The sequence below is a fragment of the Corylus avellana genome, chromosome 8, assembly GCF_965113065.1.
Source record: "Corylus avellana chromosome 8, dhCorAvel1.hap1.2, whole genome shotgun sequence".
Classification (NCBI taxonomy): domain Eukaryota; kingdom Viridiplantae; phylum Streptophyta; class Magnoliopsida; order Fagales; family Betulaceae; genus Corylus; species Corylus avellana.
This window is the reverse complement of record NC_142497.1, coordinates 3,331,633-3,358,858: the sequence shown is the minus strand read 5'-3', so window position 1 is coordinate 3,358,858 and position 27,226 is coordinate 3,331,633. Positions and strand designations below refer to the sequence as shown.

The 27,226-nt window shown below is 36.3% G+C and overlaps 3 protein-coding genes across 4 annotated transcripts; 1 reads left to right on the top strand and 2 right to left on the bottom strand.

Annotated features, from left to right (window-relative positions):
• Positions 1-414: 414 nt before the first annotated feature.
• Positions 415-4,033, bottom strand: LOC132163362 (calcium-dependent protein kinase 17). Of its 2 annotated transcripts, XM_088519159.1 has the most exons (10): positions 3,902-3,927; positions 3,651-3,854; positions 3,247-3,572; positions 2,553-2,696; positions 2,299-2,451; positions 1,903-2,018; positions 1,328-1,495; positions 1,091-1,218; positions 849-948; positions 415-743 (listed from the first exon to the last, which is right to left on the bottom strand). In XM_088519159.1, exons 1-10 carry the CDS (start codon positions 3,910-3,912, stop codon positions 651-653), a joined length of 1,443 nt encoding a protein of 480 aa, XP_088375285.1. In that variant the 5' UTR covers positions 3,913-3,927; the 3' UTR covers positions 415-650. The 2 variants fall into 2 exon arrangements, with proteins under 2 accessions (XP_088375285.1, XP_059429607.1); XM_059573624.2 differs by having other exon boundaries at positions 3,651-4,033.
• Positions 4,034-5,870: 1,837 nt separating this feature from the next.
• Positions 5,871-10,546, bottom strand: LOC132164021 (rhodanese-like domain-containing protein / PPIC-type PPIASE domain-containing protein). Its single transcript, XM_059574428.2, has 8 exons — positions 10,243-10,546; positions 9,296-9,412; positions 8,963-9,054; positions 8,014-8,114; positions 7,802-7,912; positions 7,233-7,341; positions 6,445-6,495; positions 5,871-6,160 (listed from the first exon to the last, which is right to left on the bottom strand). Exons 1-8 carry the CDS (start codon positions 10,478-10,480, stop codon positions 6,080-6,082), a joined length of 900 nt encoding a protein of 299 aa, XP_059430411.1. The 5' UTR covers positions 10,481-10,546; the 3' UTR covers positions 5,871-6,079.
• A 1,026-nt stretch (positions 10,547-11,572) lies between these two features.
• LOC132163389 (E3 ubiquitin-protein ligase KEG) lies at positions 11,573-26,448 on the top strand. Its single transcript, XM_059573668.2, has 16 exons — positions 11,573-12,379; positions 14,876-15,244; positions 15,322-15,546; positions 15,997-16,122; positions 16,227-16,563; positions 16,669-16,826; positions 19,153-19,310; positions 20,244-20,365; positions 20,520-20,654; positions 21,717-21,841; positions 22,010-22,114; positions 22,238-22,471; positions 23,592-23,928; positions 24,090-24,278; positions 24,381-24,686; positions 24,843-26,448. Exons 1-16 carry the CDS (start codon positions 11,679-11,681, stop codon positions 26,079-26,081), a joined length of 4,866 nt encoding a protein of 1,621 aa, XP_059429651.1. The 5' UTR covers positions 11,573-11,678; the 3' UTR covers positions 26,082-26,448.
• Positions 26,449-27,226: the final 778 nt, after the last annotated feature.

The following is a 27,226-nucleotide window of genomic DNA, read 5'->3' as shown; positions in this document are numbered from 1 at the left end:
TGTAGGCTTGTTAAGCCAAACCACTTAAATTTTTGTGTCGTGTGTGATTGCTTATCTTTGTTATTCCGCATTCTTCTTATTTTTTGCATCTCACGGGTCTTGGAAAGTATGATTAATTTCCTAACATTAAGTACACGTACTTGAGTATATATCAAACTACCCACAACTAATGAATATGAAACACTTGCATTCTAGTTCTTTCATTATCTCTCTTTTGTTTTCTTTGTTTATATTTTAAACAAAAATATTAACAAAATACAAAACACTCGATACTACTTTCATCTCTAGGTCACCCCATAACACTTTAAAAAAAAAAAAAAAAAAAAAAAAAAAAACGTCTGTCAATGGAGCCAACATCTTCTGGTCAACAACCATAACAGTATTTATGTCTACTTTATATAGCGGATAAGAAACATACAATTGAAGAACACCCATTGATTCCCAAGAATTAGCAAGCCATGACCTTCTACGTTGTTAAAATTTCATAAGAGGGATAGAACAGATCCACCAAATTAACTTCATAACCCTCAATACCCACCAATATTTTTGTTCTTGAGCCACTCCTCACTCATTTCTCCTCCCATTTTCTTCACCTTGAACGATAATGTACATGACACAAATGATGATTTTCCCTTTTCCCCACCACGAAATCAAAGATTTACATCACGTCGCTTCTTGGGGTTTGCTTCTGGGTTCCCCTTTCTCATCATTGCTACAAATTCATCGTAGTTGATCCGGCCATCCTGCAGTCATGCATGCAAGAAATGAAAAAAAGATGGAAAATTTAAGGGCATAGATGCAAATACTTTCACGACAAAAGCTTTCAATCCCATTTTGCTGGTACTTACGTTATCGCCATCGACTTCAGAAATAATTTCCTTTATGTCCCTTCCATCCTGCATGCCATATTCACGAAGAGCTTGCTCGAGCTCTTCAGTCGTAATGAACCTGAATATTTATTTATGACATGAGAAATTTCTACTGAAAAAATAACTTAATTAATTTACAAAGATTTGATTTGAATGTATGTTTCAAACTTGTGGAAGGTATTCAACTACCTAGGAATTAACGAATTAATAACTGTTTTTACCCGCTATTGTCCTTATCAAAATATGTGAAGGCAGTATAAAGATGCTCTTCTCTATCCATCCGGTTCATGTGCATCGTTGCTGTGATGAACTCACCATAGTCTATAGTACCATTGCCATCAGCATCAGCCTGTTTTTCATTAAAGAAAGGAAGATAATTAAATTAAAAATCTATATTATAACAAAAGTACATTTTTGAATAAATAAAATAGAAAAAAAAAAAAAAAAAAAGATCTTACAGCTTCCATTAATTGTTTGACTTCATATTCAGACAGTTTTGTCCCTTGCTTTGCAAGTCCTTGCTTGAGCTCTTCAAGTGTTATAGTTCCACTGTTGTCGGTATCCATGCCCTTGAACATCTCTTTCAACCCCCTGATTTCTTCCTCCGACAAACATCCAGCGATCACCTACAAAATTGGACAAAATAAATAGACGTTGACGTCAATGACCAGGTATTAGCTTTTGAAACATGTGATGATATGATATATTGATATGGTATCAGAATCAAATGTCCTGTGATCAAACTTTAACTCTGTCAAATTACCCACAATTTAAATTAAATATTTCACGTGTTGAGCCTCATCTATTAAAAAGCTGTTTGAGCCCACACGTGAGTGAGAGTTTTAAAATAATAATTAAGTAATTAAATATGCATCTTTCTATGAGTTTAAACTTTTGAAACAAATTGTAATATAACTGATAAAGTAAATTAATGATTATCTAATATTAGATGAGCGTGGAAATTAATTAACACAAACTATAAATTAAATAGTATAATGTATTTCAAATTAATAGGGAAATAATGGATATATACCCGAAGAGCAACTTTCTTGAACTTATTCATAGCTCTAAACTGTTTGAGCCTACTCAGCACTGCGTTGTCAAGAGGAGTATCGGGTGCTTCTCCATCCTCCTTAATCCATGGATGAGCTAGTGAAAAACATACGTGCCTTATCAGAAACATTAGTAATATTCAATATATATTAAAGAAATTTTTTTCCAATAAACCGAAAGTGTTTTTGGTTTAATCAAGATGTTTAGTTATATCAAACACCGAAAAATAGAAAAAAAAAAAAAAAAAAAAACGTTTTTAAAAAAATATTTCTTCGTCTAAATAAATTAATAAAGCCTAAAACTTCAGCCATTTGCCGAAAGGAAAGAAAAAAGAAAATAGAAATATTACTCAAGAATTCGAAGTATATATACTTACTGAGAACTTGGAAGGCTGTGAGCCTCTGCTTGGGGTCTGAATTCAACATCTTCCTGACAAGATCTTTCGCTGCAGGGGAAAGCGAGGGCCATGGGTCGCTTGTAAAATCAATGTGGCCACGTAAGATTGCATTGAATATCCCCTGCTCCGATTCTGTCAAACCCAAATTTTCTCTTAATTAATTTCAAGTTAAATATAGTAATACCCAAGAAAACTATTAATTAAGAGAGAGCCAAAACAGGAAAAAGAAATACCAGCCCAAAAAGGTGGAACACCGCATAAAAGAATATACAACATGACCCCAACACTCCAAATATCGACTTCTGGTCCATATCTCCTCTTCAAGACTTCAGGTGCAATGTAATATGCACTACCAACAATATCTTTAAATAGTTCTCCTGTAAAATGGATGAACAACTGTTATTATATGTCGTAATATTGGTAAATAATTAATCCATATATAATAGAAACATCCCGTTTCCTTATGTCTGCTTGTTAACCTGTTAATTTTGAGATTTTTTTTTTTTTTGGTTTAAAAAGGTTTTTTGAACAGACATAAAAGTGAAATAATGTTTTTACGAGTGTTTTGATTGTTTATTAATGTTTTTATCTTGAAAAGAGAAAACAAAAATTTATAACAGAGCCAGTAAATTGAATACACAATTGATGAAAATGCAATTTTTGAAGATGCAGTTAGGTAAAATTGCTGTTCGGCCTTTAAAATCGTGCGTTTTTCAAAACACATCCCCTTGCCTACAATTTGAAAACATGGACTTTTTCACATTTTCCAACCGTCCTTGCAAATTTGTTGCTTTGTCTATTACACCTAGATAAAAATTCCCTTTCATACCTTAGAAAACCAAAATTTTAATTTGAAATATGAAAAAAAAAAAAAAAACATGTTGATCGATTTGAAAACATTAGATAATGAAGAGAAAACAATGTAACCTTGTTTGTAGAAAACAGAGAGACCGAAATCCGTAGCCTTGAGTGGCGAATTCTCATCCTTGCTGAGCAAAAGGAAATTCTCAGGCTTGAGGTCCCTGTGAATGACTCCCATGGAATGACACGTGTGCACTATCTGAACGATCGTCCTCAGCAACGATGCTGCAGCCCTCTCCGTGTAATGGCCCTTTGCAATGATACGATCAAAAAGCTCCCCTCCAGCGCACAGCTCCATCACCAAATGAACCGAGTGCTTGTCTTCATAAGCTCCCTTGAGCTCCACAATGTTAGGCTGCCCCGTCAAGTGGTGCATGATCTGAACCTCTCTCCTGTTATAATATAAATTAAATATTAAATTTTTTAAAATAAATAATGTATTAGCTTAAGTTTTTAAGATAATTAATTACCTAACGTCCTCAATGTCCTCTTTGTTCACAAGCTTTCGCTTGGCTATGGTTTTGCACGCAAACTGCTCGCCGGTCACCTTGTGAGTGCACAAATGGGTGACACCGAACTGTCCCCGGCCAAGCTCCTTTCCGATAGAGTAGACCGACCGGACATCTTCCATAGGCCGGCCGAGGACGGGGCCTATAGGTGCAGGCTTGGAAGGCCTGGTAGGAGTACCGGGTGCGGTGGCGGCAGCGGCCGAATTAGGAGCAGGCTTTGCATGGCTGGTGGAGTGTCTGGGAGTGCCAGTGCTTGCACGGGGGTGGTTGTTTTCTGGGGAGGATTCTCCTTTTTGGGTATTGGGGGCACCATTTCTCTTGCCTTGAGAGCAACAGTTGCCCATGGTTTGAGACAGAGAGAGGGAGAGAGAGAGAGGTCGCCAAGGCAGGAAATATTAATGGGTTTTGGAGGGTTGAAAAATGTTTGTTCAGAAAAAAAAGGGTGGAAAATGAGAGCTAGCTAGCTAGAGGGATACAGTTTGGATTGTTGAGGGGAACTACAGAGGGATTGATAGTGAGGGATTGTAGGGGGGATGTGTGTAGGTGTTGAAAGAGTCTTTGATGCGTCTCAGACGTGAGAGAGTATAATTAAGCTAGCTAGGTTTTTTTTCCTTTTTCTTTTCTTTTCGTTTTCTTTTCCTTATTACCACAATGACTCAGAGCATTTTTCGGAGGGAAAAACGGTTTATTGTCTGTTGTGGTTGGTTATGACAGTTATAATAATTCGATAAATGTTCTTAGTTTAGTATTTTTGTGTCGTGTTGGTTATAATAGCAATAGGGGCGGTGGTGGGATGTAAGATTAATTCATCGCGGTGGCAGCAAATATTATACACTCGATCGATGATAGTTGTGTCATTGATGGATGGCATGATAGCTAGTGGTGGTCATATATAGCAGTGACAGTTATAGCAACAAGAGTGGTGATGTTGTCCAAAACGATTAGTAGTTGTAATAATAGTATTGCGAAATGAGTAATGTCGTATTTCACACCGTTATTTTACTATTTTTATGTCATTATTAATCAATTATTTTTAATTTTTATTTATTGATTTAAAGGTAGATTAACAATGTCTTGTTATCATAGTGAGATAGTAATAGAACAGTGATGTAGTATATAACATTACTCATCTACCCTTATATTCACCATTGTTAAAAGAAAGAAGAAAAAAAAAAAAAATCAAGAATAGATTAGTAATGTCACGTCACCATAGTGAGATAATAGTATGGTATATAGTAAGCACCTAATCATATTCTCTCCGCATAGGGTTGCCCATCCATTGGACTCCCACCTAATGGGCCAAATCCTGTGTTGTGGCTTGTTAACCTTGGGGAATAGTATTACTCCTCTATACTAAAGTAGTGCTACAAACTCTTCTCTTCTATACCTATTTTTTTTGTACTTATAGATGGATTTTAAAATCATTATTATATTAAAATTCAATAAAAATTGATCTAGTTTTAAAAGTCACGTGTGATAAGAAAACCATTTGAAGGAACTGCAGTAAGGGCCTGTTTAAGATTGCGTTTGAAAGGCCTAAAGTAAAAACACATTTAAAGAAAAAAAAGTACTCATTTGGTAAAAAAATTTAAAAGCGCTTTTAAAGGTCCAAAAAGCCTAAAATTAACAAAAGCTTAAAAATAAAACTTTTGCTCAAAAGCTCTATGTTTCAAACGTAATCCCAAACATGCTCTAAATGAATTAAGCTAAATCTTAGTTTTTGATATTCTCAATTTTCAAGGAAGTAAGTAAATTACAAATAAGCTAACCAGTTCTTCAACCTAGATGTGAACAGCTAGCTTCCTACAGGGGTCATGTTTGGCGCAATTTTCCTGGCTGGGAATTCATATAATATGAGGTTATTCAACGCACCAAGGGATGAGAACCTTCTTTGTTTTCTCCCTACAACACCATGTGAGACCGTAACCTCCACGTTGACTTGTCGCTTTCTCGTTGAGCATGTTGGTCTGACGTTATTTAATGGCTTTTGGCAATTCCCAAAAGCCAATAACAAAAGAAAAACAATTCCTTAATTTCCTCACTCTAGTCCTCCTCCCATTCTTTCCAATTTTTAAAATTATCATGCCATGTTGGGCCCAAGTAAATTACTGGATTCTCAAATTACAGTGTCCAAAAAAAGAAATTGAAAGGATGCAGAAATGGTTACGTTAATGGGGTACATCGGAAACAAAAGGAATCATTCCCTTTCCACAAAACATTCTTACAGGCTATTACTCAATTTCTGTCAAGGTTAAAAGAAAAAGAAAAAAAAAAAAATCTGCTTTTCCAAGCCTTTGTAACACCTACTTAGAAGACTCAGTGAGAGAGAGAGAGAGAGAGAGGGAGAGAGAGGAAGAGGATCAATGAAGGTGAAAGACAAATATATCTTCTCAATAAGTAGGAATGGACTGATCAACCTTGAGGGCATATGCATGGATTCCCCCAGAAACATTAAATACTCTTCTAAAACCCTGAACAATTGGGAAACAAATCAATGCAAGAACTGAAAATAATTCTGAAGTTTCAAACAATAGTACATCAAGTATTATAATTTGTTTATTTTGGTACTTCATAGGCAGCATATGCATATCAATATCAATTAGCTAATGACTCTAAGGTAAAGAGTGTCTCATATATTCAAATAAAAATTAGAGGCCATGAAGCAATGAAAACCCAATTTAATTTTCATGAGGTGCCCAGAGAACTGAAAAGCCATATCATTTATGGAAAATGACCATAAAAGAAAGTGTTGTACCTGCGTCTGCAACCACTTGGCAATCTGTAACGAACGCAGGCCATGGTGACACTGCAGTCCAAGACATGATTTGTTAGTAGTACTCTAGAAACGGATCTCTTTTGTAACCGAAATATCATTAAGCATACAAGAAAAACAGAAACGAATCTTGTTGTGAAGCAAGCAAGGATTTTACATTAAATTTCATGGAAAGATTTACAATGAAAGCATCACAGACACCACAACAGAACGTGTAAACTTAAACCATCATTGGGTGGCTTCAAGTAGGTTATTCCATTTTTCTTTTAAGTAATTTCATATCATTAATAAAGCACAGAGGGACACAACCCTAGTACGTAAGGAGTATACAAAGAGAACCCCTAATAGGAAGAAAAAGAAAATAAATTCAAAACAGCTGCAAAAGTAGGAACATCCAAGCTATGATGAACAGCTATCCATATATGTAATGTGTTATTCCACAACAAACTGAAAGTGAAGAAACTCTATAAATCCATTTTAAAAGAGTCATTACAGTGCTGGACGAATTCAAATAAAAGGTGACTGAATATAAAGAGTGGGTCTTAACCACAGGGAAAACTCAATGCTCAAGGCTTGGAGCTGAGTGCGTAAAAAGGATGACCTCTTCCCACAATACAGGTAAACATGGAAATGGATATTCTGTTTCCCTCATCGCCTGAAATCTTTCCCAGAAAAGTTCATGGTAAACATGGAAATGGATATTCTGTATTGCCTTTTTATAAGTTATTATGTGCCTATGTAACTTCTGGCATTTAAAATTTAGCGCATACCATAACATATGTATCCTTTTGAGGATCCAACTTGGTAGTTATCTCAGGTCCCCAGCTTCCAAATTGTCGGAGAGGAAGAACTTGAAAACCTGGCACAGAAGCTTGGGCCCTGTCAAAGAGAGTAGTCTGAGCAGTGAACACAAACAACATGACTAGCAAAATGTTATGAGAGAAAGGATAAGAGAAAGAAAAGGCATGGACTGTCAAAGCCAAGAGCTCGTTCATTATTCTGCTAAAGTTCAAGAAATTTATTTCAACCCAATAAGGCAATAGTGTTGATGCGTAACTTGATCAATAAATATTCATGAATTAAGCAAACAAAATATTATAAATAATTATGTTAAAATATCACAAACTAGGTTGTCCCCACATTTTTGAATAGCATTGACAATAGTTCAAGAATCAACTATTGGATTTCAAATTTTCTTGTCACAACCTAACTTCCAAAATTCTGAAAGATTACCACACTGACTATACGTAAATAATCCAAAACACAGTGTCAAGTCATTAATAGAACTTGAAAAACAGGAAATACATAATAATGATTCTCTAGCTAGAAATGAGCATACACTTCTTCAGGTTCTCGAACATCAACCAATTGTGCCTCTTCTGAGAAATTGGGATCTTGCATCTTTGCATGAAGCTCGTCAGGTTGTATATCTTGAAGCAGGGATTCTTCCCTAAAAAGATAATGTGCACGTATAGAAATAAGTAAGTACACACCAAGTGAGAGCCAACACTTGCTAGCATATTTGACAAGATGTAAATTTTTGAAACATACCTCTCAGAGATAACTTGCAACAGGTGCCATCCAAATTGTGTTTTACATCTTACAACTTTATTTAAAGGTGCATTAAATGCAGCCTCCTCAAACTCAGGCACCTAATACATTTCACTATCAAAGATCTGTCAGATCAAGTTGGTGAGGGAAACAACATATATATATATATTTTTTGATAAGTAAAGTAACAAAATATTAAATGAAAATCATAGGACAAAAATCCAATTCCCCCATTGATATTTTACATTATGCATTATCCTTTTAGTCACAGAAAGTAACATATCAACATCATAGTTTATTCTTGTATGCATACGCAGCATACCATCAACTATGAAAGTGAAATTACAAATATTCAGGTATTGCACGCCTCAACAAAACAGCAAAGAAAATTAACTTTCACTTGCACTAGTGATTGACTAGATAATGATGTTACAATAACCAAGTTCATTCTAATAATAAAATACAAAAATTTTGGTTTATTTCTTTGAGTTATACAGTTTGCAATATTGTAATCAAAAATATCTGGGCAAAAACGAAATGAAAGCTAAAACGATCTCCTACCTAGTCCTAAATAACTATAGAAATGGTATACATAATTTTTCATGAATAAGATGTCTTTAGTTGGCCATAATAGTATCCACTTTTGCTTTTTATTTTCACTGGATCTCTTTTTGAGTAAAAAAGAGAAAAAAAAAAAAAGAAAGAAAGGAGGAAAAAGTAGCATCTTGCACTCTCAAAGAAAAGTGAACCCTAAGCTACTTAAAGATATGAAAGACCATCGAAACCACAATGATTGCATATCACTTAACTCTATAGCATTCTCATAGCATCGGAGTGTACCTAAGGTAACCACAAGTACACAAGAAGCAAAATTCAAAACTTTACTCAAGGATTTGTCCCAAATGCTTCAGATAGCTTTGCAAGACAATTAAATATATCATTGTCATACCATTTGCCCCTTTCTCACCCACCCAAGCATTCCTCCCTCTCCTTTGGATGGACAAATTGAGTGCTCAGCAGCAAGATCACTAAGGTCTTCACCTGAATGTAACAAATGAAAACAGAACACCGTACCATGAGAAGGATAAATTGTTCAAAAAAACATCAATGCCAACTTTGATTTTGGATTATGAGTCTATCAACTAAATAAATAATAGAAGCACAGATTGCAGTGACAAATTGCCAAGTTCAAATCTCCAGAGCAATTGTCATACCCATCCTTAGAGTATCAGATAGTAATTGAATTTGGATTTACTTGGATAACAAATGTATTGAAACTAACCTCCTGAAATTCTCTGCTGAACATCCACCAAAAGCTTAAGGTCATCTTCTTTAACAAGCAAGTGCTGCACCAGTATTTCCCGGCCATCTCCGGAGTCACTCCCAGCACTAGAGGAAGCTGAAGGAGAATATAATTTAGAACTTCTCAGTTACTAATAAATTATGTAATGTAATAGTCTGTGCGAGCAAGAGAGTAATGCAACAAAAGAAAGATTATTTTATGAACTGGGATCAAAATATACACACGTTTACCAAATATTAATAACTTACAATGTGTAGCACTAACACTGGAGGGATTTAAGCATCCAGCGAGACAACCCCTAAAACATACCAGGCAATCATGGAAAATAATTTGAGGGCAACTAGAACACAGTGCTAAGTTTCTCTAAACATCAAAAGTTTATGCACTAAAGGGACATGGAAACCAAAAGCAATATATTATACGTATTGTAATTGATAACGAACCCTAATATATCTCAAGCACTCATTAAAAAAAATGAGGGCCATAAACAGAACTTTTTGTGAAAAATTTCAAAACATCACCACTCCTTGCACTCCTCCAAGAAAAGAGTGATCACGTTTAGGCACTGAAGTTGAACGCAAGATAGACCAATATGTAGTAGTGGAGCTTCCCGTATTCTAAGGTCCCAAATAACTGTAAAGCACACATTCAAATGATAATAATTCTTCATTTACTTGACTTTCTTCGTAATTAACAAGAGTACATCAGAATTTGAGAAAAAACGTTAAGTTATTTATGCACAGCTTAAAGACGCCTAAGATGGGCTTATTAGTTTATCTTTCTTCTAATTCAGTGCTTAAAAGACCATTTCTTCTCTTATGCAGCTTTTGGTCACACAGAGTAAATGAAGGGAAATAGATAATAAAACCAAAGAATACTTAGAAAAACCATTAAGTAAATTATGGGTTTTGATGGAATGACCGAACCTGTTGCCTTGGGGCATGGAAGACCCATCAGAGGAACGACCCGCTTCAAGCTCAAAAAGGATCGATGAGGCCAACTGGGTGCGAAGGTTTGAGGGATAAGCGTTTGAAATGGTGCCGCAAATGTGGAGAGTTTGCGAAGTTTTAGAGGCGAAGAGAGGCTGAGACAGGGAATCCAAGATAGTCTCAGAGCACAGAGAGCTGGAGTTGCTATCGGTGGGAGATGAGAACCTCTTAACATTGCTTCTTTGAGAGAGAGAGAGAGAGAGAGAGAGAGAGAGAGGCGTCACTCTACAAGCAGCTTGCAGGTTCTTCCAAAAGAGCTTTGGAATTTATGCGCAGGGCCGCTATCAAATACAAATCTTTTTCTTCGGTAAAGGAGAAACCCAACAACGGCCCATGAGATCGATGGATAAATCGACGAGCCCAACCCACTCTCATATTCTAGTAAGCACAATTTTTTTCTTGCGGCTAAAAATTATTATTAAAACTAAAATTTAATAATGATTCTATCTAAAAATTTATTTGTGATTTTGTAACGGCTGCTTAGTAGTAGACATTTTCTTAAGGCTCAATGAAATTTCTTCTAAGAAAAATTCTATAAAAACACTTCTAAAAAAATCTCATACAAAAACACTTTTAAAAATAACTAAAAATATTTATATTTCTTTTTTTCAAGTATGAAAGATTGTTTTTTTTTTATATATATATATATATATATATATATTTTCAGGTTTGAAGGCTGCCTGCATTATAACATGTAAAAAATTAAAATAATGACCATCGTGAGTTACCGAACCCACAATGACTACCATCGCTAGACACATCTAGCGGCCACCGTCTAGCAATGGCCTTAAAAATTGTCCCGTAGCTTCTTCGAGAATGAGAGATGCTAGGTTTACGTATAAAAAAATTTATATAACATGACGTGACATAACATAATTAAAAATTAGATAAATTTAACTTCTAAAAAATTTGATCATTTTGTGCCACGTCATATTTTAAAAATTTTTTAGTAAAATTTTTATTATTTATCGGTTGTAATTAATTATTAAAAAAATTAAAGAGAAAAAGACAAGAAACGTACAGCTTTCTCTACGCTTTCATTTTCACTTAGATAATTATATTCCGATGACAATTGGGGTTTCCACTTTCCTCTTCTTGTCATGCGCATCTCAACACTTTCCAAATCAATCCTTTTTTAATTTTTAATTTTTTTTGAATTGCCGCCGTGGCATAAACACGTGGAGTTCACTGTTCAGACCCACCTACCACAGCGTGGATTATGGAAGCGTATAAAAAGTCCAAGTCCACGTCCTCAACCCTCCTCTCCTCCTCCTTCTCCTTCTTCAAAATCCTCTCCGACAAGTCTTCGATTCTTCAAACAACTCCATTGAAAACTCGCTCCCATTTCCCACGAAAGCGTACGCAAAAACGACATGCCGAAGCTGGAGTCGAAGAGGAAGAAGATCCGAGTCCCCAGCTGCTCAATCTGCCACACGCCCTACGACGACGACTCACACGCGCCTCTCTTGCTCCAATGCGGCCACTGCTTCTGCAAGCACTGCCTCTCCCACGCGTTCTCCTTCTCGTCTGCAAAACCCAAGCACACCCTCCCATGCCCCAAGTGCCGCCACGTGTCCACCATCGGTAACTCCGTCCTCTCCCTCCCCAAGAACTACTCTCTCCTCCCCATACTCGACGACGACGACGACGATGTCACCGACGACGAAGAATCGGAGTCGGAATCGGCACCACCGGCACCGCCTCACAGCGCGTGCTGTCGAGGTCGCGGCACGGGGCTGTCCAGGAGTCTGTGTGCGGATCACGAGCTGAGGCTGATCAAGAGGATCGGGGGCGAAGCGGAGAGGTGGTTGGGTGAGATGAAGAGGTCGAAGAGGTGTAGGCACAAGGTGGTGGTGAGGAGGGTGCGGGTGGCGGACGTGGCGGACTGCGATTGGGTGGAGGGGGAGCTCGAGAAGCTTCGCGTGTCGTCGATGTGGTGCAGGAACGTGTGCGCGTTCCATGGAGTGGTGAAGCGGGACGATCATCTGTGCCTCGTCACAGAGAGGTGCTACGGTTCGGTTCAGTCCGAGATGCGCCGCAGCGGCGGCCGCCTCACTCTCGAGCAAATCCTCAGGTAAAATTCTCACATCTAAGTGCTTTCAATTTGGAATTGTAGTTCCAATTCCATCTCTTAAAGCATCAAATCGCTTATCTATTTTATAGTGTAATAAAGCTTTGGAAATTTTCACTTGGAGCGCTTTTTCTTTTTACACATTTAATTATTTTGATCTTGTTCCGTATCTTGATTGTTAAGCTTAGTTCACGTGTTATGTCCCGAATTAGCTTGTTTTTGTGGTAATTATAGCTTCGGAAATCCTAATCTGAAGCCCGACCTTTTGTGCTGAGAAATAATTCCGGTCAGCAGTGTTCAGCTGCTTCTTTGTGGTTGTTTCATGCAATTGAGTAATGCTGGAAGGAAGACACAATAAGAAAAATCGTCGAATCTACTCTAGAAAACAAATTATATTTTCACTACGAAACTTATGGCTATTGCGTAGCGATTCTTGAAAGTTACTCAAAACATCGCTATTTTGGGTGGATGTGGATTGGGTCATTTACAAGACCTCCTTACATGCTTGGTTTTGTAACAGTTAGTGAGGAAAGGTTTAGCTGTGGTATAAGCGCCATGGCTACACCTATTAATTATTGTTTTGAAATTTCAGCTTCTGATCATATCAAGACATCCTATAGATGAGCCTCTTCAACTAAGACTTATTCTATTCCTATGTATCAATAGGCATAGTCCCCATGCAGGGCAATATCAAGAACAGAAACTTTAGCTTTATAATCTATAGGTCACTGCCATTTAGGGTTCGTTTGGGATTGCAGTTTCAATAAGTGCGATTTTAAAAATAGTTTTTCTAAAAATAGTGCTTTTGAAATCGCTACTTTTTAAAATGGTAAAGGCGTTTGGTAAAACATGTTAAAAAGTTTTTTTTATTAAATATTTGTTATGCGAATTCATGATTTTGGTTTAAATTCACACTTTTTCAAATAAGCACCCCCTAACCTGCTTATTGAAATCTCAGATTTTTTTCCTATTTTAAATTAAGTGCCTTTTAAATCGCAATGCCAAACGCCTTACATTTTGCGATATATTTTAAAAACGCAGATTATTCTTTCAAAATCGTAATTCCAAACGCACTCTTAGTGTATGAGAATTTCTTTGTTACATAAATGACATAAAGATATGAAATTCAAATCACATTTTTCCAACTAAACACAGCACTTTCTGAGTTTCAGAGTGTCAGGATGCCTTGCATCGATCAACAACATAAGGGGTGGCTAGCATCCACACAGAGCAGGGAAATTCCATTTGGTGTTGTGTAGGGCAATACAGATAGTTCCCAGGCATTTCAATGCAATGCTTTCTGAACTGGGGTAGTATTTTCAGGCTCCCAAGTTACTCCTTATCTAAAAATTTTAAAATTAGGACCACTAGATGGCTCTAGCTTTCAAATGTTTACAAGTCAGGGTTTAACAACATTGATAATTGTTAAAGTAATGATTAAGTAATTACCTCTTCCTATAAGCTTAAGCTTTTGGAATAAGTGGTAATTTAACATAGTATCAGAGCCAAAGGTCCTGAGATTGAACATTGATTCCATTAATTCACCTCCCATTTAAATTAAATATTCCACATGTTAGGTCTCATCTATTAAAAATGGAGTTTGAGCCTACGCGTGAGGGGAAGTGTTAAAGTAATGATTAAGTGATTACCTCTTTCTATAAGCTTAAGCTTTTGGGATAAATGGTAATTTAACAATAATAAAGGACGGAAAACTTGTACAAAAAAGAAATAGATGCTTCACTAAAAACTTGACAATTTTATTTTGATTAACTTTTTTGATAAGTAATGGAAAATTTTATAAAAAAAGCATAAGGTGCCCCTACATGCACAAGCATTATACAACAGGAACACCTATTATTTTGAATAACTTAACTTGCATTAATACCTATTTGACTCTGGACTGACATTTATCCTCTAAATTTGGGTGCTTTTTACTGTTTTACAAATGATAGCAATAGAAGAAGAAAGATAACACGGGTAGAAGAATCAAGACTTAACATGGATTTTTCTGAATAGTTTCCCTTTTATACTTGATCCCCTTTTTTGAAGTGCTTATTATTTTGTATAAAATTAATATCTAATTAAATTTTAGCTGGGGATGTTGAGCAGGAAATGTTTATGAAGCTTTTAAGAGATTCATTTTGTTAGTCATGGATATGACAAAAATTAATGTTGTTGTGTGGATCTTATGTTGAAGTTCTATCTTTTGCTGTGGATGTTCAGAGAATTATTCTGTTTTCTTATAATCTATCCTGGATTTTCTTTCAGTCATCAACTATTGTACCGTTTTTTGTCATTCCACTTTGAAATTGTTTGGAAAAGATTTAAATGAATTCCTGGTTCTAATATACAAGTCATTTCTCATAATTTTTATTTTTTATTTTTTAATTACAGACCTATATTTATTTACCCGACCATGTCATTCAGGCTGGGAAATTACTTTTGATTACTGATTTTATTGTTGGTATCATTGTTTTTGTTCAAATTTCTTGGATGCAGATATGGGGCAGACATTGCGCGTGGGGTGGCTGAACTCCATGCAGCAGGTGTTGTATGCATGAATTTAAAGCCATCCAATTTCCTTCTGGATGCAAGTGGTCGTGCAGTGATTTCAGATTATGGGCTTCCAATAATTCTGAAGAAACCTTCTTGCCGAAAAGCTCGACCTGGTCCTGAGGTTGAGTTCTTAAAAATGCATTGGTGTATTGATTGTACATTGTTGAGTCCGCATTACACAGCTCCAGAGGCATGGGAGCCTTTAAAGAAGTCACTGCATTTATTCAGGGATGATGCAAGTCATATATCGGCTGAGTCAGATGCCTGGAGTTTTGGTTGTGCCCTGGTTGAAATGTGCACTGGTTCCATTCCGTACGTGCTGTATTAAATTTTCCCATACTATGTGAAACTTAACAATTCTCTTCACTTACCTATGGTGAAATATGCAGATGGGCTGGTTTAAGTGCAGAAGAAATTTGTCGTGCTGTTGTCAAGGAAGGAAGACCACCACCCCAGTATTCTAGTGTTGTAGGTGTTGGGATTCCTAGAGATTTGTGGAAAATGATTGGTGAGTGCTTACAGTTCAAGTCATCGAAAAGACCAACTTTTCATGCAATGCTTTCTATATTTCTACGCCATTTGCAACGGATTCCTCACAGTCCAAGTCCAAATAAGTAAGTAATTTCATTTTCGACCTTTCACCTGATTTTTTTTGTTTAGACAACAGTACTGCATTTATATATAAACTTCTTCATGGTTTATCCATTGAAATTCTCTTTATATTAAACTATTAAAGAAATGATATAAAAAAGAGGCTATTTTATGATAGCATTTTGTGACTCTAAAATCTCAGTCCTCCATCACACATGTAACAAATAAATTCTAACCAAAGTCATTAAAAATCACATGAACTTTTAAGGCACTAAAGACAATAATAAACAAGACATGATATAGAAATAAAATGAAGGACTATGCTTATACTAGTTACTGGGCTGGACGATGTGGGGTAATGGGCCCACTTGCTTTGGTCTTAGATGCACCTGCATCACATGTTATATTTTACCTTGAGTTTTAAGAATTATGTAGTCTGGATATATGAAGCAGTTTTTCTTTGTGGAATCCAGTGAACCAGCTAATAGTCCTGGAATTGATTTGTTGGAACGGTCCCCTACATCTGTTTTGGATATTTCCCACGTTAAAAGCAACCATCTGCATCAACTTGTATCTGAAGGGAACGTGAATGGTGTTAGGTTAGTCAATTTTGATACACACTCCTTTACTGCAGTCTTCTTGGCGCATCTAAGAATCATTATAATTGTTCCAAACCCTCGATTTTTCTTCACTTCATGTGTAGGGATCTACTTGCTAAGTCTGCATCGGGGAACAATAATGGCTCAATCATTTCTCTTTTGGAAGCACATAATGCTGATGGTCAAACTGCTCTACACTTGGCTTGTAGACGAGGTTGTCCAGAGATAGTTGATGCTATTTTAGAATATGGTAATGTGGATGTGGATGTCCCTGATGAAAATGGAAATCCTCCTATAGTATTTGCTTTAGCAGTTGGGTCCTCAGAATGTGTGCGTGCTCTCATCAGAAAATCAGCCAATGCTATATCTAGGTCGATGGAAGGCTTTGGTCGATCGCCTGCTCATGTTTGTGCATTTTATGGGCAGCCTGATTGTATGCATGTAAGTTTTCACTTAGACAGCAATGGTTTGAGGTAACTGTACTCTCTTTTTTTTGTTTTTCTCTCTTTCTTCTATATTTTCTTAAATGTTCCATAACAATCACAGGAATTACTATTGGCGGGAGCTGATCCCAATGCAGTGGCTGATGATGGTGAAACTGCACTGCATATAGCCATTGCCAAAAAATTCAGAGACTGTGCTATTGTAATACTGGAAAATGGGGGCTGCAAGTCTATGGGTTTCCTGAATTCAAAAGATTTAACGTAAGAATCAATGCTGTTAAAATATGATGTATGCATTTATGGGTAATAACTTTAATAGTATATATTATAACCAAAATGGTGAAATTTGATATGCTATCATAATTATGGAGCCTCTAAGTTTTTATAATTGTATCTAAATTACTAGAAATGCATAAAATTGCTATATTCTAATACTAATGGATATGATCAATACAATAAGAAAATAGCTACAGACCTAAAACATAACATCTCTTTCTTGTTTATTGTAAATTCACTATAGAATAAAAAGGGAGAGTTTGCTTTAAGATGTAGCCATGTTCAATGGTTGCATTCTTTCTCTTCTTAGTAGGGGTTCTCACCCTCTGTGCATTTTTTCAATATTCATTATTTATCAAAAAAAATGGTTGCATCTCCTTTTGCATTTTTCTTGGCGGGTTATGAAAGAATTCTCTTTTCCATGTGGCATTTTGTAAAGTCCGGAAGCTGGCAAACTTTTTCATCATGTCAAAAATAGCTTTGTTGGTAAGGATTTTATTGCTATTTGGTTGATATATTATCTGCTTCTTTGTAAAGGTTGCTTGGTGATTTTACCCAACTAAGGATTTTCTCCTGCACCTTTTTTATGTTGCTTGATGATATTAAATAAAATTCGGAATCTTGATAAACTGTCACATGGCATCTGATTGTAATACATCCATTTTCCTGTATTTTACGCACCTGACTTTTTTAGCGTTCTTGCAAAAGTTCAATTCATCATGTTGCAAATAATTGTTTTGGTTCTGTTACCCTGAGAATTGCAGGGAGCATGCTCCGTATTCATGTTTTTAGTTGCGTACAATTAATTCTTTCTTGATTTTTGTACTTAGAGATTTATGATGGTGACAATAAGCTTCTGGTTGAAATGGTTTGTTGGAATCAGGTCTCAAACTAAACTAGATAGAGATAAAAAGTAATTGAGATTTGCTGTTCATGTGAATCTAATTCTCATAAATGCTTTTTCATATGAAAAATCAATGTGGCCAATACTTGCATCTTTAGATCTGGAAAATGTCTTCAACGTGTGCATATTGCAACTTACCTAGAACTTTTATGCGATTCTGTAATTTGATTCTTTCAAAGTCACCTTAATTAAAATTTACTTATTTATGGAAATGACCTGAATGCGCCCTTCCATTCATATTCTTATTTGCCTTGAGGAGACAGGAGCTTGATATGATACAAGTCTGTTCCGTGCTACTAAACTCAACTAACCCTTTATTGGGGTTGCTTATATGAATCCTATATCAATTAATTGAGATCTTTTACATATCATATCCTTGTTCATTACTTTCACCTATGGTTTTTTATGCCTTTCTCCAAGCCTATTCACTCCCTCTTCTTGGATCAGTCACTCCTTCTCGTTAATGTAGTCATCATCTGTGGTAGATTAATCTAGTGGGTGGTTCTCATAACATTATGATTTTTTTTTTTTTTAATTATTTGTTTGGGGAAGTTTTAAACGGATTGGAATAGGCAAGTATCTTATGCTATTGGGTCTTAATGAAACTAGAAAAATGCTTATGATCATTTTTCTTCTTTCTAGAATGGCTTCCTAGAATTAATTTCTTAATTTTACTTGTCTCTTTATTGCGAATAGTTTGGTAAGTAATTAGGGTATTATGATATGAAATATTAAGTTTCAATAAGATGTTAGTCTCTTTAATTATATTTCTACAGTTTTCTCAAGTTGATTCCAAGGAGCTTTCTTATTTTATCAAAGAAAAAAACTGGACATAAATAGATTTTTTGGTTGCTGGAGAAGGCTTCATCTATCCCCCGCATTCGATGATGATAAACACATAAAAATAGCAGTCTTTTTGCATTTATTGGCCTACAAATCATTAATTTTGACTTGTTTGATTTCTCGGGGGAGGCATTTACTAGTCATCTGCAGTACCTCAAAAGGGAGTCACTCGTCTTAAATACACTGCTTTTTCTAATGCGGAATGTGAGTGGTCAACTTGTATGAAGGTCATAAGTAGGTCCAATTCTTTTTCTGCATTTTCACTAAAGGGTGCCATTGGCCATTGAATGCAGTATTTACACCTCAAATATCAGTAACTACTAAAACTTCAGAAGTCTATTACAATATGGAGTACCCTATGTGCCTCTCTCTGTCTCTCATTCGTTTTCCCCATAGATGTGTAAAAATAGTAATAATAATAACCACAAAATTAGTAATGTTAATACTAATAATATATTTTTAATAATAATGTGCAGTATCTGAAGTTGTGTTCTTAAATTTTTATCATTTTGTTGTTCTTTTCCCTCTTATCAGATGCATGATATTACCCTTTTTTCATTTCAGTCCTCTGCACTTGTGTATAGCATCTTTAAATGTGGCTGTAGTTAAGCGGTGGGCAGAAATTGCGTCACCCAAAGAGACTTCTGAAGCAATTGACATACCAAGTTCATCTGGAACTGCACTATGTGTGGCTGCTGCTCTAAAAAAAGATCGCGAGACAGGTAAAAAATGATTGTCACATATTGCTCTTGTTAAACGCTCTCTTAGTTTCATATGCTATTGATGTTAAATCGCCACTTATCTCAAAAGCTTGAGCTAATAAGAGAGGTAAATTTCATCATTTAATTAATACTTTAACATTCTCCCTCACGTGTGGGCTCAAACTTCTTTTTTAATAAGTGATGCCTAACACGTGAAATATTTAATTGAAACGAGGTGAATGACTGAGACAAAATTCGAACTCAGGATCTTAGGCTTTGATACCATATTAAAATATCACTTATCCCAAAAGCTTAAGCTAATAGGAATTGGTAAATTTAATCATTTAATTAATACTTTAACAAATTAGTATTCCTTCAAATTCTGTTTGGAGTCTTCTATTTTCTTCTTAAGTTCTACCAGTGAATTAAAACATTTTTGTTCATATATTGGTTTCTTTGATGTTTGCAAATAGGTTATCTCGTATACTTTGCTTTAGCCAATTGGAATATGTCTTAATGAATGCTTTTATGTGGACGAACCTAATATGCAATGGAAGCTGGCGCTTGCCTTCCTTTTAGTGCTGCGATGACTTCCTATAAATTTCTCGTACAGGCTTTCCCCTTCCTGCCAGCCTCCTAGTGATATAAAGGCCTAAGCCATATAAAAACCCACACACTGATTTTGAACTCCTGAATTCTACTCATACTTTCTCTTGGTGTTTAGACATTGATGTGTATGGCTGGCTCTTAATGTAGATTCCAGAGCTAGTGTCACATGGTTCCTGTGAATTTAGTTGAATTAATGATCACAAGGAATTTATTGTGTGAAGGTTTTTTCTTTCTTTCTCTGCTAAGCAAATGGTATGTGCTGTGTTTGGCATGAGGGTTATTTTCATTTACTTTATCTAGTTGATATAATATCAATTTTATTTTTAATATTAATATTCTTTGTAGAGGGTAGAGAGTTGGTAAGAATACTGCTTGCAGCTGGAGCAAACCCAACTGCCCAAGATCCACAACAATATCGAACAGCTTTGCATACAGCTGCCATGGCCAATGATGTTGAGTTGGTTAAGGTGATTTGATGGGCGTCTTCACCATCCGTATTCTCTTATTAGTATATGTGTGAACATTAAAAAATGTTGTAGTCATTTCATGCTTATAACGAGTTTCAGTCTAGAAATTATTTTGGTACTCGATTTGTAACTTTTCTTGGTTCTCTTTCTGTAGATTATTCTTGATGCTGGAGTCGATGTGAACATCAGGAATATGCATAATACAATACCTCTTCATTTGGCATTGGCAAAAGGCGCAAAACCATGTGTTGAATTACTCTTATCTGCTGGAGCAAATTGTAATTTGCAGGTTGGCCCTTATATATTTCTAAATCTTATGTGACTACTGTTTATACAACTTGGCAAAAATTTAATCTTTGTTGCTCGCAGTGTTTTTCTAGTAAGATGGTGGGAGATATGTGCTTATTGGTTCTGTGTTGAATACAGTAATGGTCAGATACCGCTGTATTCTTATTGGGTAAATGTTATGCTTATCTAAAATTTAGAAACAAATTTCATAGTAGTGGATATGTTTTAGATACCCACAGACCTTACTTAGGAAAAGGTATGAGAGTCAGATGCATCAACGCCCATATGGTTTAGTCAATTTTAATAATTCACCTTCAGTTTTCAATTTTTCTAATCATCCCCTAGGGTACCTGATTATGTTAATTCAGTACTTCCATTTTCTTCCACTAAATTAACTAATGGAAACTTTTTCTTTTCAAATTATGCCCACACCCAAACCATTTTTACCATCTTAAACTCGGTCTTCTGCTTCCAAGGTGGCACCACAGGCAACAAAACCCAATCTTTGTTCATGCCTCAACCACCAAACCCCAACACCGACATCAGTCGCAACTCAAGCCCCCACACGCCGCCAAGCACTAACCAAAATCAACTTTGTGCTGCCTCAGCTGAAATAAAAATGGTACTTTTATAATTGCTCTGAACATCATGGACGCAACTAAATAGCCCCCTCACTTTAACAAAAAATCTATATTTTTCATATGAAAATTGTGTTTGAATGTATCTGAATATGAACAGATTGAACTGTCTTTATGTGGTAATAAAAATTAATTGTTTTTTGTATTAGAATTCATTATAATTTTGAAAAAAATCTGGTTAGTTATAAAGTGCGTCTGCACGTGTGCGCATATATGCATAAGTGTGAGCATGGAATTGGACATGAAAAGTGTTCATGTTTCAGCGTATGTGCTGCATATATCCAAAGTATATTCTTTTATGTGCCAATAGCAAATTTTCTACCTCAAGGTTTCTGAAAGAAATGCATAAAAGCTTTAAATTCTTTTATAGTATTCTTTATATGGCTTATTCACCAACTTACATACTCCTGTGTGACCATTATCAGGATGATGATGGTGACAATGCTTTTCATATAGCTGCTGATGCAGCAAAGTACATACGTGAATGTCTTGAGTGCATTGTAGTTATGCTGCAGTATCCAGGTGCTGCCATTGAAGTTAGGAACCACAGGCAAGTATTAGCTCACTAGAGTTGTTTTGATCCATTTTTCTTTTCAGGGAAATTTCCAAGATTCTTCACTTGTGTATATCTTCATGTAATATAAATAGTTGAAACATTGTTATCCAATGTGACAGTGAGTTGTGCCAAATAGCTGTTTGAGTGAATTTTTTTGAACAGTGGTAAGACATTGCGTGACTTATTGGAAGCCCTACCTCGAGAATGGATTTCTGAAGATCTTATGGAAGCACTTATGAGCAAGGGACTTCATCTGTCTCCGACATTGTGAGTAAATTACTAATATAATAATATTGATGAATGATGCTTGATATACTAACATCACTTGTTAGGTTTCTTAAAGCATGTAAAAGTTTACAGACTTATCATGTATTTTGATTGATATTTTAGATTTGAAGTGGGAGATTGGGTGAAATTTAAAAGAAATGTGAAAACCCCTGTATATGGTTGGCAAGGTGCAAAGCATGGGAGTGTTGGCTTTGTACAGAGTATCCAAAAGAGTGACAGCCTTGTTGTATCATTTTGCACTGGAGTAGCTCGCGTCCTCGCAAATGAAGTTATAAAAGTCGTCTCTTTGGACCAGGGACAGCTTGTGCGACTTAAAGCTGACATTGAAAAGCCAAGGTTTTGATATTTCATTCCTTAACTATCACCAAAGTTTAGGCTTGATGCTTCATGGTTGCTAATCCTCTTTCAAGTAAAGTAATTGTTGCAAATTGTCACAACCCAGGACCACATTAATCTCATCTGCTAAAACTCAAAAGGACTTGCCATAATTAGGTTTCCTTGTAATCATTTATACTGCTCAGATTGACTGTGTATGTGTCTGATGTGGGACTTAGCATATTGCCAATGCAATGCCTTGACATCCAAATCCACACTATCTGGGATACAATAATCTTCCCCATTCAAATCTCTTCCAATTTGAAGGCCCTGGGCCAGATAGCATTATTAGGTTATCTTTGATATCATTTGTCATGACTTGGAAATCATCTACATGATACCCCAAATATATTAAGTTGCAAAATGGGGCTCCCGGAATCCTTTATATAACCCAAAAAAGTCGTCGTACTTTGCTTTGTATGGATTTGGATATGAAAGTGTTGGGTGAGCATGTATTGAATCTCACTTGGGATATGTATTGAATCCCACATCAGGCATAGACTTGACTGGTCTGGGCTTCATGAATGATTATAAAGAATCCCAATTATGATTAGTCATTTTGCGGTATCACGCAAATATTGTTAACGCATCCATAGGTCTTGACACAAATGATCAGTGCTGTGATAAAATTGTATTATTAGGAATGATATGCTACTGAAAAATTAAGAGATCATTTATAACCACAGGTCCAAGAACTGAATGTGGATTATATTCAGCTCTTAATAGTTATTATTTGTTTTTTTAATCATTTAAACTGAACCAAAGGACATATTATTGACTGTTACAACAAAAAGGACCAACTATGAGTTGTTTTTTTAAACTTCTTAATTGATATCAAGAGAAAATTTGCTCATGATCCAGATGTAAATGAGCATAAGAGATTTATCAATTGGGTGACAAATTTACTCAGAGTTAGCTGTTGTAGTCATGAAACAGGAAGAGTTTCATATATGCATGTGCCTCTTGTAAAGATCAGTTATCTGTTTAACTTTAGCACCTTATTGTAATTAAAATAATGCCTGAGATCATGTGAAGTTTTTAACTGTTACAAAGTTTGAAGAATATACTGCCATGTTGTCAGGTATGAGTTGCGTGGACAATCACGTGACAACATTGGAACTGTCCTGTGTATTGATGATGATGATGGAGTTATACGTATTGGATTTACTGGTGCATCTAGGGGGTGGCAAGCTGATCCTGCAGATTTTGAAAGGGTTGAAGAGTTCAAGGTTGGTGACTGGGTTAGTGTTCGCCACAATCTATACTCTGCAAAGCATGGTTTTGGGGCTGTCGTCCCAGGGAGTATAGGGTTAGTGTATGGTATTAGACCTGATAAAAGTCTGCTGATAGAATTTAGCTACTTACCAAGCCCATGGCTTTGCGAACCAGAGGAAGTGGAGCCGTTCACTCCATTCACTGTAAGCAAATTCAATTTTCCTTTTGTTTATACGAATGTTGATTTTCATCTCTCTCTCCCCCCCCCCCCCCCCCCCGGCATCCAAAAAGAGAAACCCCTGCTTGTTCCTTTTCTTTCTTTCTCTTTTTTCTTAAAATTGATATGTTTTTTGTGCTAATACAGATTGGTGACCAAGTATGTGTAAAGAGATCTGTTGCAGAGCCCAGATTTCCTTGGGATGGCGAGACACATCACAGTGTCGGAAAAATAAGTGACTTGGAGAGTAATGGTCTTCTGATAATTGAAATACTAAATCGGCCCATACCATGGAGAGCTGATCCTTCAGACATGGAAAAGGTGGAGGATTTCAAGGTAATGTCCATTACTTCATGGTGACTTTATACCCTGCCACTCAAAAGGAAACATCTATGGTGAGTGATTTTTTTCTTCTTTGTTCTGTTCCAAAATGAGCAGGTTGGCGATTGGGTAAAAGTTAAAGCTTCAGTACCCTCTCCAAAATATGGGTGGGAAGATGTCACCAGGACCAGTGTAGGAATAATTCATAGCTTGGAGGAGAATGGTGATATGGGTATTGCATTCTGTTTTAGGAGCAAGACTTTCTCTTGCTCCATGACAGACATGGAGAAGGTGTCACCTTTTGAAGTGGGACAAGAGATTCGAGTGATGCAATCTATCAATGAGCCATTACTTGGATGGGCAAATGAAACTTCATCTACCTTGGGAAACATTGAAAGGATTGACATGGATGGGACCCTAAATGTGAGTATGCTTATTTCTTTTAAGTATGCTTGTTGTTTGTATAATTTTAGTTGTTGGTATTATTGATCTTTAGTGTGAGGTGTGCTGTTGTCTGGTTATTGAACTCTTGAATTCTCGCTATTGGTGATAAAGAGTTGCTTCTGAATATCTTTCCAGGTGAAAGTGGCTGGCAGAGCGAGCTTGTGGAAAGTTGCTCCAGGTGATGCAGAAAGGTTATCAGGATTGGCAGTCGGTGACTGGGTTCGTTTGAAGCAATGTATGGGAACAAGACCAAGTCATGAATGGAACAGTGTTGGGAAAGACAGCTTAGCAGTAGTGCATAGCTTGCAGGATTATTCTTATTTGGAGTTGGTTTGTTGTTTTCGTAAGGGTAAGTTCATTGTTCACTGCACAGAAGTTGAAAAAGTTTCTCGCATAAAAATTGGGCAGCATGTTCGGTTCCGTGCCGGAATGGTACAGCCTAGATGGGGATGGAGAGGTGCTTGCCCCAATTCAAGAGGTGTTGTAACTGCTGTAAATGCTGATGGAGAAATCAGAGTTTCATTCTTTAATTTGTCAGGTTTGTGGAGAGGAGATCCTGCAGATTTTGAGGTAGAGGAGATGTTTGAGGTTGGAGAATGGGTAAAACTAAAAGATGATGCTAGTGAATGGAAATCTTTGCAACCGGGAAGCATTGGTGTCATTCAAGGAATAGGGTATAAAGGAGATGTGTGGGATGGCACTGTCCTTGTTGGGTTCTGTGGAGAATCAGAATTATGGGCGGGCCAGACTTCCAAGCTAGAAAGAGTAGATAGGTTTGCAACCGGGCAACGGGTGAGGGTGAAGCCCAATGTAAAGGATCCACGATTTGGGTGGTCAGGTCATACGCATGCCAGCGTCGTTTCTATAACAGCAGTTGATGCAGATGGAAAAATAAGAGCGTACACTCCTACTGGCTCAAAGACATGGATGCTCAATCCATCAGAAGTGGAAGTGGTGGAGGAAGAAATTTTAAAAATTGGAGATTGGGTAAGGGTCAAATCATCTGTGGCAACGCCAGTTTTCCACTGGGGAGAAGTGACTCACAAGAGCGTTGGGGTAGTTTTCCGGATGGAGGAAGGGGAGCTCTGGGTATCATTTTGCTTCATGGAGCGGCTCTGGATATGCAAGGAATGGGAGATGGAGAAGGTGAGAGCGTTCAAGGTGGGTGACAGTGTCAGATTCAGAGAAGGACTAGTAACCCCAAGGTGGGGATGGGGAATGGAGACACATGCTAGTGAGGGGCAGGTAGTTGGAGTGCATGCTAATGGGAAGCTAAGAATTAAGTTTAAATGGAGAGAGGGTCGGCCCTGGATTGGAGACCCTGCTGATATTGTTCTTCACAATGGCTCTACTATTGGGAATTCAATTCAATGAAAAATTAAACCGTATGTGGCCCTCAAATTAAAGGATATAGAGGAGAGTACAAAATGGATTCTAAATTATTACTACATAGTTACCTTACCCGCCTAGATTATATAGAAATAGAGGCCTGTCTGTCCATTTTCCTTGTATATTTAGAGTACGACAATAGTTGACTTTGGGCCCTCTTAGGTGGGTTGAATACCTTGTGTATTTGTTATTTTTTTATTAGGTTCTCTGTAGATTATCATGTTTGTAATTGTAGGTGACCCTCTGCTATTTGGAAAAGAGGCAGGACACATGGATAAATAGTTGTGTAAATATCAACTCCCATTTTCAGAAAGTAATATAGCAATGCTGTGTAGGTTAGGGTGCTAATTTGTTGCGTTTATTTTTTTTTTTTTATGTGTTTATTTATTTATTTTTGTTTTTTTTTCTCCTACAGGTCATCATAACTAGGGGTGGGTATCGGTTCGGTAAATCCATTATGGGTTGGTTAACCGAAATTATCGGTTAAATCGGTTAATTCACCGATTTCATTTCGATAACATATTACTTCGAAAATTTTCAGTTAATTTTGGTAAGCGGTTAATCGGCTAACTGTGCGCTTTTATAATTGGGCTAATGCTATTTTTAAATAGGCCAAAATTAGTTATTTTGGGGGTCCAAATTTTTATTTTTATTTATTTATTTATTATTTTTTGTGTGGCTAAAATAACTTATTGAACATGAAATGCAAACAATAAGAATATAAGATACAAAAAACTTACCAAATACTTTCAACAAAACATCAATCTGCAAAGTTCATCTATCAAAGCCTTGATCTGTGTCAAATTTGGTGGTTCGGTTCGGTTTTGTTATGCATATTTTGGTTCGGTTTGGTTAATTGACAACAAAAATTTTATACCGATTACTAACGTCGGTATAAAAAATTCATACCAATTTTCAGCTTACATAAATCGGTTAATGGTTAATTTCGGTTTAATCATAGTCGGTTGGCGGTTAATTTACCCATCCCTAATCATCTTCAATTTTATTTTATTTTTTTTTTTTTTTTCACCAGACCATCAATCTTTTTTTTCAACACCATATCTTTTCATAAATTTTCATGGTAAGTAAATCTATATTTATATACAAGAAGGTAATCTATTCCCAAAATT